At 36.5% G+C, this 11,658-nt stretch overlaps 1 protein-coding gene across 1 annotated transcript in view; it reads right to left on the bottom strand.

Moving 5' to 3' along the window:
- Positions 1 to 11,658, bottom strand: part of Sec23a (SEC23 homolog A, COPII coat complex component) — a 62,166-nt gene that overhangs the window by 30,667 nt on the left and 19,841 nt on the right. Inside the window, exons 8-13 of the mRNA XM_055595419.1 lie at positions 10,919 to 11,077; positions 9,991 to 10,106; positions 8,314 to 8,437; positions 5,746 to 5,826; positions 4,767 to 4,856; positions 2,250 to 2,356 (exon numbers count right to left, since the gene is read on the bottom strand). Coding sequence (XP_055451394.1) covers positions 2,250 to 2,356; positions 4,767 to 4,856; positions 5,746 to 5,826; positions 8,314 to 8,437; positions 9,991 to 10,106; positions 10,919 to 11,077 — 677 coding nt within the window. The remainder of the gene's footprint in view (positions 1 to 2,249; positions 2,357 to 4,766; positions 4,857 to 5,745; positions 5,827 to 8,313; positions 8,438 to 9,990; positions 10,107 to 10,918; positions 11,078 to 11,658) is intronic.

Below are 11,658 nucleotides of genomic sequence, written 5' to 3'. Positions count from 1 at the left end.
ACACACACACACACACACACACACACACACACACACACACACACACACACCTGTATGTAAGTATGTATACATGAATGCAGACATCTACAGTGACCAGAACAGGAGTGTCAGGTCCCCTAAAGCTGGAGTGATGGAGTGATAAGTGGTTGTGACCCGCCCAACCTGTCTACTGGGAACCAAATAATAGTCCTCTGCAAAAGCAGCAAGAATTCTTAAATGCTGAGTAATGACTCCAGTCCTGTGGTGGTTTGAATAAAAATGACCCCCGTAGGCTCATATATTTGAATGCTTGGTTACCAGGCAGTGGCACTACTTGAGAAACATTAGGAGGTGTGGCCTTGTTGGAGTAGGTGTAACTTTGCTGAAGGAAGTATGTCACTGAGGGTGGACTTTGAGATTTCAAAAGCCTACGCCAATCCCAGTGGCTTTTGCTTCCTGTGCCTGTGGATCTAGATGTAGAACTCTCAGCTACTTTTCCAGCTTCATGTCTGCCTGCTTGTTGTCATGTTCCCTGCCATGCTGACAGTGGACTAAACCTCTGAATCTGTTAGCAAGCTTCAATTAAATGTTTTCCATTACAAGAGCTGCTGTGGTTATGGTGTTTGGTCTCAGCAATAGAACACTGACTAAGACAAACCCCTTCTCCTATTTTTAATTTTCTCCCATTCAATAATTTTAAAATGTTTTTCAAATAGTAAAAAAAAATTACTTATCTCAATCTAGAGAAATATTAATTTAAAAAAAATAGGGTAAATGAGGACACACCGTAGAAGTTATTTTAACAGTGTTTATGATAGTATTTATACCTTAATATTTATTTTTTAATTTCTAAAATAAACTCCAAGAATAATAATGCTGTTTAAATCAGAACATTTCACCTTAGAGAACCATGAGATTTGGCTGCTTTAAGCTAAACTACAAAAGTAACAATTCTCCTGAACCTAAAATAGTTCAAGAATTGAGCAATGTTAGCAAGGAATCTCATGTGTACTTCTGTGTATGTTATAATTTTATGTCTGACAAGCCAAGTCATAAAAAATAAGAACTTGTGTTTTGAGTGGCTTTTTAAATCTTTGTTTTCATAGTAAGTCACTTTTATTGTACTTAATAAAAGCATTCCTTCCTAAGGACTGCAAGAAAAAACACAACTGACTGTTCAACACAGACAGTTTGCAGAGCAGTCCACACCGCTCCATCATAGTGGACCAAGCCCCTAACAGTACCTACTCCACAAAGCAGAAACTGCATGATGATAAAATAAGTGAATTAAAGCATTAATAACACATTAAAAAATTATAGTTATGGACTGAAAAGAAGTGTTATTAATCACAGCACTGTTATTAAGCATATATGACAAATTTCAAACATGTGTATGCATGTATAAAAGTGTATATATACACATATGTAAATATGTCTGTGGATGTGTACATGTGAGTGGGTGCCTACAGAGGTCAGAAGAGGGCATTAGATCCCTTGAAGCCAGAGTTACAGGCAGTTGGTGCTGGGAGCTAAATTCAAGTCATCTGTAACAGCAAGTGCTCGCACCTACTGAGCCATACCTCCAGCCCTTTGTTTTCTTGAGACTGGTTCATGTATGACAGGTTAACCTCAAACACCCTGAGAATGACCTAGATTGCCTGACCCTTCTGTCCCACCTCCCAAATGATGGAATTACAGTGTGTGCCACTATACCTCATCATAATAAACATATTTTAAAGTATGTGACTCAGGAGTACTTTTATGTATATGTGTGTATATTTATGTGCATGTGTGGCTGCACATTTGTGCATATGGATATGGAATTCAGAAACAGCGTCAGTTGTCTTCCTCAGAAACCAGGCCTCTTGGGTATTGTGACAGGGTTTCTCACTGGTCTGGAGTTCACCAAATAGGCTAGGCTAGCTAAAGAATAACCCCAGGATTCACCTGTCTTCGTGTCCTGAGCTGGGATTACACAAGGGTTCCAGCACATCCAGCTTTTTTCCCCATGGGTTCTGGGGCTCAATCTCAGGGCAAGCATTTTGCCAACTGGGCTACCTTCTCACCTTAGGAGTACTTTTTTAAAATTGCTATTATACTTGTTACTGACAATTCTACAAAATAAGCTAGGTTTGAAAAAAATACCCTAAGTCACAAATGTTTATTCTCTAGTCAGAAATGTTACTCAAAACAATAACTTGAGAGTATGACCTTTTGATATATAAATTACACCCCTAATTTAAAAAAAAAAAAAAAAAAAAAACACTTACTTCCTAGCAATTGTGGTGACTCGGATGCGCCTTTGCCCACTTGAGTGCTGATACTGGGTCACAAACTGGACTGCACCTCGTCCTCCTTGAGGAATTGGAGCATTATGCTGCATAAAAGTAAAGAAGGAAGAACTAAGCAAAATCTACTATGGTAATGATGTAATGCCACAGTATTAAAAACTCTCTAGCACTAAAAAATACATCCTAGAGCAAGGAAAAGCTCTAGATGGAGGGATAGAGAGATGGCTCAGCAGTCAAGAGCACTAGCTGCTACTCCAGAGGACCCAAGTTCAAGTTTCTAGCATATACACAAAGGCTCACAACCTTCAGCCATCTAATGCTCTCTTCTGGCCTCCTGCAGGCACCAAACACAGATGTGGTGCACATGCATACATGCAAGCAAAATATTCACGCACATAAAATAAATATAAAAATTAAATAAAGAAAAGCCCAGTGTTAGATGCCTTCACTACAGAGCCCCAGTAAATATTTAAAGAACAGTCAGAACACAGTCCATGAACACTGTATCAGGAGATTTCTGAGACCTTGTGAGAAAACTCCAAGTAAACAAGACAAAAGTGTTATAATCTCTGTTCCTCCATCATAGGAATTGTTCTTAGAATGTGTTTTCATGCCGCTCCCAGGACAGCAGATAGGAGTGAGTTCACTTTAGATTATTCATTACAGCTGGCTATTTTTATTTATTTATATTCTTTGAAAAAAAACGTGTTTTGCCACATGCAGCTTGTCCTCGTGACTGACACTTTACTTAGGTGACTCTTCTTAACCTTCAGTGTATAAATTGTCTGATGCTCTACATAAAGCATCAGAGACTTTGCATGAGACTTTTAGTCTGCCTCATTTTTAGGCCCCCGCTCTCCCAGGTGCACACTGCCAAGTGGACTGGCAACAAAAAACTCATGCTAATCTCCTCATTGTGGGAGTCTTCCTGTGACTGGCTCAACATATGGAAATGAATAAATGATATGATGGTACCATATCACTAAAATGAAAAACAAAAGGCATATGATGTCACCTCAATAAATGCAGAAAAGGCATTTGATAAAACCCAGCACTCCTTAATGATATGAATACTAAACACATTAGTTATAGAAGAACTCTACCTCAATATAACAAAGGCCATGCATTAAAAAGCCATAACTAATATCACACAGAGTGGGAAAAACTGAAAGTTTCTCTCTAACATTAAGAACAAAATAAGGATTCCCATTTTTGCCACTGTCACTTAAACCCTGCACTACCAAAAGCCCTAGCCACAAAATCAGGCAAGAGAAAAAGAAGCAGGCCAGGCTTGATGGTGCATTTCATCCCAGCATTCAGGAGGCAGAAGCAGGTGAATTTCTGTGAATTCAAGGCTAGCCTAGTCTACAAAGAGAGTTCCAGGACAACCAGGGCTACACAGAGAAACCCTGTATCAAAAAAAAAAGAGAGCGAGCAAGAGAAGCATCAAAATTGTAGAAGAAATCAAACTGCTACTGCAAATAACATGTCTGTCTCTTATATAGAAATCTTCACACACTCAAAAAATATTAAAAATAATGAAAATAAGTTCTTTTTAAAGTCAGGGGGGAGGAGCTGGAGAAAGAACAACGACTAGGAGTGAATACTGCTCTTGCAGAGGACTCAAGTTTGAATCCCAGAACCCACACTAGATGGCTAACAACCACCTACAGCTCCAGCTCCAGAAACCTGATTCCTCTAGCTTCTGTGGACTCTTGTATGCATCAACACATAACAGCCACACATACATGAAGTTTAAAGATAATTATTAAAAAAAAAAAAAACAGGCATGGTGGCACACACTTGTAATCCTAACACTTGAGAGATTCAAGGCCATCATTACATAGGGAATTCCTAGTTACATAAGTCTCTGTCTATTAAAAAAAAATCAGTAGCACAGTTAAACACCTATACCAAATTTTTTGAAATGGAAATGAAGGCTAGGCATGTAGAGTTCAATGGTTGAACAACTGCCTAGCAAGAGTAAATTGGATTTAATCCCCAGAATTGATGAAAAAGAAAGGGGGTAGGAGGAATAATTCCATTTATAGTATCGACAAAACAAAAACCTATGATTAAATCCAAACAAAGATAAAAGAAATTAAACAAAGATATAAACAAATGGAAAGATATCTTTGTTCATGGACAGAAAAAAATCAGTATTGCTAAAATGTATACACTACCCAATGCAAGCTACACATTCATTGCAAACCTATCAAGATACTAATGACATGGTTCACAGAACTAGAAAATAAATCCTTCAATTCATACTAAGTGTCTAAGTTAAGTATCTGTTTAATTTCCAGTATTAAAATACAGACAGTCACCCAAACATGGTGGTACATGCCTTTGATCCTAGCATTTGGGAGGCAGAAACAGGTATATCTCTGTGAGTTCGAGGCCAGTCTAATTTACATAGTGAGTTTCAGAAAAGCGGAGCTACATACCTTGTCTCAAAAGAACAAAAATTATTTTTTTAAATGCAGGCAGTCATACCTGATTAACAACTTCAAAATATATGGCTAAGGTTGTAGTGGGGCTGAGTCCACATATCTTCCACTGACAGGTACCACCTGTTCCAATCTCCTGTAAAAATAAAAGACAGGGTACTTGAAAACTAAAGAATATTATTTATTAATATAGAAGAAAAGCAGGAATAAGGCTCCAGTAAGAAAAAAATACACAGCTTTCAGATTTATCAATAAATGTTAAAAGCTTAAAAATTTTAACACCATATCACAAACACATAATTAAATAAAATTAAGCAATTTTACATAGTAAAACTATTAAGATTATCAAAAAGTTCGCTAAGTCGTTTAAAAGAATACAACGTCCTTTAAAGCATCCACTATTTAATGAAGGATCAACCAGGAATGTTCCCTTTCCACCTAACTCTCCTAACTGTGTATGGGAATACATATATATGAATAGGCCTTCTGCATCAGCGTTATAAGGATTCTAAATGCCAGAAAATTCAGAAACAAGTCTTTACTATAAAATGGCAAATAAATTGATTTTGTAGCTTTGTCATTTTTGAAAGATGGCTATCTACTTTGTGCTGTCTTATATTATCTACAGCTACATGACTGCAACTTTGGAACATATAGTATCTCAACAGGCAAAGAGTTGAAACTTAACTCTCTCTGGTTTGGTTGTTCTGTTGTTAATTCTGATGACAAAAAACACTTAAAAATAATTTTGACTTTCAGAAACCTAAAAATTTCCAAATCATGAGAATTTATTTAAAAGCACACTAAGACAAAGAACAGCTTAGCCATATAAAACTAGAGCATTGGTGGCAGTATGTATGAAAAAACAACCACTACAGAGGTATACCAATGGAAAGCCAACCATATACAACAATTTAAGAGAAAAGTTAGAGGCTTCCATGATGAGTCTGGTCTGTCTTTGTGCTAGTCTAGAAATTAATTAATTAATTAATCTAAAATTATTTTTTAGAACAAACATTACTTACATTTTCAGATACACAAGGTCCTTTAGAGTTAAGAGACACACAGGGTCCGATAGCTCCTGAAATCTTTATTTCCCTTGAGGTCTGCAAATAAGAATATGATACATTTGGTTCCCTAAGAGATAAAGTCAAAGCTGGCAAGATGGCTGAGTGGATCAGAGTACTTGCCACCAAGCCCTGACCAGCTGAGTTTGAGTCCCAGGATGACTCCTCTAAGCTGCACTCAGACCTCCACACAAACATTATAGCATGTGCATGTACGCATCTGTGCAGGCATGTGTGTCTGTTCTCACACACACAAATAAATATAACATTTTATTAATTTCAGATACTTCTAAGTGTTTTAAAATATGACATTATTACATATTTAAAATTCAAAAGTCCATGAAAAGTCAGGTGTGGTGGCAGACACCTTTAATTCCAGCACCTAGAGCCAAAAGCAGACAGAAGGAGGGAGGCTGAAGTCAGACTAGTCTACGTAGCAAGTTCTAGGACAGCTAAGACTACATAGAAAAATCCTGTCTCAAAAACAAGGCAATGAAAAATTTTAATGTGCCAACATTAAAAAATAATTAACCATTAAGCTCTAAATGATTAATTTTAATCTTCTATTTCTATTAGCCATAGGAGGTTTCTGTTTGGGAATCTAACCCTGATTTCAAAGTCATATCATGCCCAATTCAAACTGTATACATCAAAACCCTAGGCTTTATCTACTGTTTCTCCACAGACACTTCTATCTTCAAGACTGATCTCTCTCTCTTTTAAATTTGTTTTTATGTGTGGGAGTGTCTCACCTGTATGTTTATCTATATACCAAATACATACCTAATGCCCACAGAGATATGAACAGAGCATCAGACATATGGCTGTAAACTATAATTATAAGCAGTTATGAGCTATTTAACTTCAAGTGTAAACTACTACATTGTCTTGCAACTAAAAAACTTGAAAAGGCTGGGGTGGTAGCTCAGTGATAAAGTACCAACTTAACACTGAAAAGGCCCTTAAGTTCAAGTCACAGCACTTGAAAAAAACAATCTACTTTTCTGGGCATGGTGGCACACGCCATGAATTCTAACACTGGGAGGTAGAGTCAATCTGGCATGCATAGCGAGTTCCAGGCCAGCCGGATTACACAGTAAAAAGTGGTTCTTCATTAACCTACAAATGACAAACATATGCATCTCCAATCTACAAGCAGCCACATCATTAATACTATGGTCCTAACATTTCAACACAAACCATCCACTCTCACAAGGCATTCTTCTCAAGCATTTCCTGGTGGCACTCATCACCCTACTCTCCTCACACTGGGCTCATAAATAAAATTCATTTTCCTCTCATCTTTCCAAAAAATAAAAATAAAACTAGAAAAGCACTCCCCTGGGATAAACTGTGTCCTGCATATACTCACTTTCTCTCTCTATTCTATCTGTCTCTGTCTCAGTCTCTCTGTCTCTATCTCTCTTTGCCTCTATCTATCTATCTTTCTTTCTCTGTCTCTCCCTCTCTTGTTTTCTGTTTTGTTTTGTTTCATTTTTCAAGACAGAGTTTCTCTGTGTAGCCCTGGCTGTCCTGGAACTCACCTTGTAGACCAGACTGGCCCTCAACTCAGAGAACCACCATCCTCTGCCTCATCAGTGCTGGGATTACAGGCATGCACCACCATACCCAGCTCTTGATTCTCTTCTTAATCTTCTACATCGCTTTGTTTTTTACTGTTACTTCATTCAATCACAACATCAGCTTAATCTCTCTCAAAGCAAAATTTCCCCTATAACAAGACCTTAGAGATGCAAGCACATCTCCACAATTTCCTATCTCCACGCTGATTGCACAGTAAGCATTCAATAAAATGTAAGCAAGAATTAATGAAAATTCAAAATCATAATTTTGTAATATACATTTAACTAACACTAAACCTTCCAGGTGTTTTAAGTCAAAATTTGAAATTTTTGATGGAATTGTGCAACCAACACTAATCCAAAACTAAATAATAATTTACTCTCAAGTTAGATGATTCCCACCTTTATAAAAAAAACTAACATATGATAGGCATGCTGGTACACTCCTTTAATCTCAGACACTTGGGAGTCAGAGGTAGATGAAGCAGTCTGATCTACATAGTGAGTTGCAGGACAGCCAGAGCTACACAGAGAAACCCTATCAAAAAAAAAAAAAAAAAAAAAAAGGCAAACAAAACAAACAAAAACTCTAACATATAAATTGATTTTAAAAATATGTCTAGTGCCATACATAGAACACATCTGCATTGCAGCACATGGAAAACTGAGGCAAGAGGATCAGGACGCAGAAGTCAGACTGAATGAGCCTTCTCTAAAAAACAAAAATACCCAGTATAAGAAACTTTACTTTTCTAACCATTATTCAGAATGATCCTAGTCTCATGTACATTTAATGACAATACCTCTTTCTACGAAACAAAGTCTCTAATTCAAGGTTCTAAAGTAACCATACATTTTACAGCACATCCGAATTTGACTAATATTTTAAAGTTACAAGGTTCTCACTTGATAAACATCACACATGTCACGTTTGGGTTCTTACCTTTATTTCTAATGTGCCACCAAAGCCCATTTTAAACTGTCCGTGTATATCTTTGGTGAAGACTCTTTGAAAAGTTTGCTTGAATAAGGAAGTGTTGAAAGAATCCCCCATGACCATGTATCCTCTGCACAGAAAAAACCAAACACAACATATGCAACACAATTAACTGGGCTTGTGTGATACCAGAAAAAGTAAATTACTAGACCATAGATATGGACTATTTAGTAAAGACATTCCCCAAAACAAATGTTATTAATGTTATTTCTATTAGTAATTTTTAGTTATGCTTTATATAACACAAGCGTACATGAGCACACGACACAGTGTTCATATGAAGGTGCTCAGGTATCATTCTTTCCTTCCACCATGTGGGTCCCACGTATCCAACTCAGGACACGCCATCAGAGTCTTTGCCTACTGAGCTGTGTAAGCAGACCAGATTTTCTCCTTTTATACACATCATCTAAGATTATTCCTGTTATAATATACTTGATAATGCATCATGCATTAGAGACTGCTCCTTTTCACAGTAGGTATCTATATAAGTGACTTATACTTCTACTTCTCAAAGTGTGGTCCTAACAAGAAACCCAAGTTACTTGAACAAGTTAATACCTAAGAAGCTCTTGTCCATATCAGCTACTTCCAAGTCTCACCTCCTACTGTCTTTCTAATTCGCTCTAGGTCAACTTTCATTGTTTTCAGTAAGGTTTTAATAGCCTTTGCAGGGCTGAATTGCTTAATCTCCACCCTGCATTATTTTGTATCTGTAATATTTGACACAGGTGACCACGGTCTTTACCTTCTAGTACTTTTCCTACTGAGGTCCTAGTTGTTTACATTTCCCTAGTGTATGTCTAGGAGAATATTAAAAGAAGCTGTACCCTACTTTACTTTTATTCAGCAATTAAAGAAATACTGGACCATCCTAAATGTTGCATAAACTTAAAAGCATGCTGAATAAAAGAAGCCCATGGAGGCTGGAGAGATGGTTCAGTAGTGAACAACATTTGCTTGTCTTGCAGAGGACCTCAGTTCAGTTCCCAGCACCTACAAGGTGGCTTGAAACCATCTGTAATTACAGTTCCAGGGGATTCAACTCTCTGTTTTAACCTCCTTGGGTACCAGGTGTGCACACAGTGCACATACATATATGTAGGCAAAACATTCATACACATAAAAACTTTTTAAAGAAATCAATGGCAAGACACTACTTATTATTCCACTTATATGAAACATCCAGAAGAGGCTAGTAGTATTGACTAGGGCAGGAGGATGGGGTGAGAAAGGAGAGAGGAACAGAGATTGACAGGTAGCAGGCAGAGTCTTTCCAGGGTCAGGCAAATGTTCTAAATTCAATCCTAGTAATGGTCATATAACTTGTGAACATACTAAAACTTTATCATACAGTTTAAATGGATAAATTTCATAGTGAGCTATCTATTACACTACTGAAACAACTAAGTAACCTTAGAATAAACTTTTTTCAAAAGAACTTGTTCCTTTATAATCCCGTCTTTTCAGAAAAAAAAAAAAAGTAACATGATGTCCAACAAAGATGCAGCAAAGCTGTCATCAAACATTGCCATAAAGCTATAAGATAAAGACTTTACATTTCCTAAGCTGTCAGTGTTGGCTCATATGTAAACAGCCATTATCAGACATGCATATACATACCCAGTAAGGTTAGGGCAGCACTTCATCTCCAAGAGGCCTGTCTGATCTAATGCACATGCGTAGATATCAATAACATGCCCAGTAGTAGCAGCTCGATTAGCCAACGATTCAAAATGCTACAAAAGATTTTAATTAAATCAAATATATAACCTAACCATCCTACAAATCTTTTTCCTATTAACAGATCAAAATAATTTAAGAGTAAAAGAATAACTCATCATAATTTACATATGATATAGTCTAATTTAATCTTCTATAGCTTCATAAAATTGAAAAACTAACTTTCACCAGATATGTGACAGGCATCTGGAATCCCAGCACTGGGGAGGCTACAACAGGAGGACCATGGGTTGCATTATAAAGAAAGAATCTATCTCTAAATAAATAAAGTCTGATACTGTAACATTCTTTGATTTAAAAGCCATTATCTTTAGACATGTTCCTAAATGAAACAAACTAGTGATATACAAAACAGTCTCTTCTTCAATATAAAGACAAGAAAACAAAACAGAACTCTTTTTCCTAGATAAATCCACACTTAAGTAACAAATACACCTGAAAAGAGAAAAAATAAAATAATGCCAGAAAATCAATAAGTCTAAAAAATGTTTTGTAGCTTTAACAACAAAATAAAATTTCCAAGCTCAAAAAGGAAACTAATTAGCAGTCAAAAAGCACTCAGTCAAAAATTATGGCATCAGTCACTACTAAAAACATTAACAATAACTACCAAAAACTATCAAACAGTATAGCAAAATTAAACTAAAATCCTGAACTAAAAAATACTAATAATAGCAAGGGCATCAACAAGTAGAAACAATACTAAAGATTCAAGAATCATCATTGGATACTTTTGCTAAATGCCTCCAAAAATGTGAAGTTCACAAATAGAAAAGAACTCACAAGAAAACATAAATTTAAAAATTACCTTAGTCCCCTTTTTAACATATTTGGCATTGTCCTTTTCAATATCATGCCAGGATCTTATAGGTGTCTTTAACTCATCTCCAACCACCATTCCTGGCCCCTGGGTTGCAGGACCACCAATGAACATCATGATCCGAGCACCAGTGTTGGGGAAAGTACACTATTGAAGAAAAGGAACTCATTCAAAAGTATAAACGATAACAAAAAGCAGGTATGTACATTTCTGATAACACATTTCAATGTATTGTTCCTAGAAAGTAACATATACTTGATAAGAAATAATTGAATGCCAAAAACAAGACATTTATTTGGACAGGTTTCTTTTTAAATCCTAAACAGTACTGCATTCTCAGTTTTACAGCAATCTCTGAGCTTACACCCTATAGTCAAGGTTATGTTTCCTACTTTGTAGCCGTAGAAGCAGGTAAAAGAGAAGGCATCGTCTTCTGGGTTTTATTCTTGTTTTCTGTATATAAAAATGTGAGTATGGCTGGGGCTTGGGAGCAGCACAGTTGCCAAGAATGATTGTCTAGTATTCACAAAGCCCTGGGTTGGACCCTCAGCACCACATAAAACCAGGCATGGTCTTCAGGCCTGTAATCCCAGCACATGGGAAGTGGCAGAAGTTGAAAGTCAACTTTGGCTACACGGCAAGCTCAAGTCTAGCCTTAGCTATGAGAACCTGTGTTAAATATATATTTATATTTATATTTATATTTATATTTATATTTATATTTATAT

This window comes from Psammomys obesus, unplaced genomic scaffold (assembly GCF_907164565.1).
Source record: "Psammomys obesus unplaced genomic scaffold, mPsaObe1.curated_primary_1811, whole genome shotgun sequence".
Taxonomy (NCBI): domain Eukaryota; kingdom Metazoa; phylum Chordata; class Mammalia; order Rodentia; family Muridae; genus Psammomys; species Psammomys obesus.
This window is presented reverse-complemented; position numbering and strand designations above follow the sequence as displayed.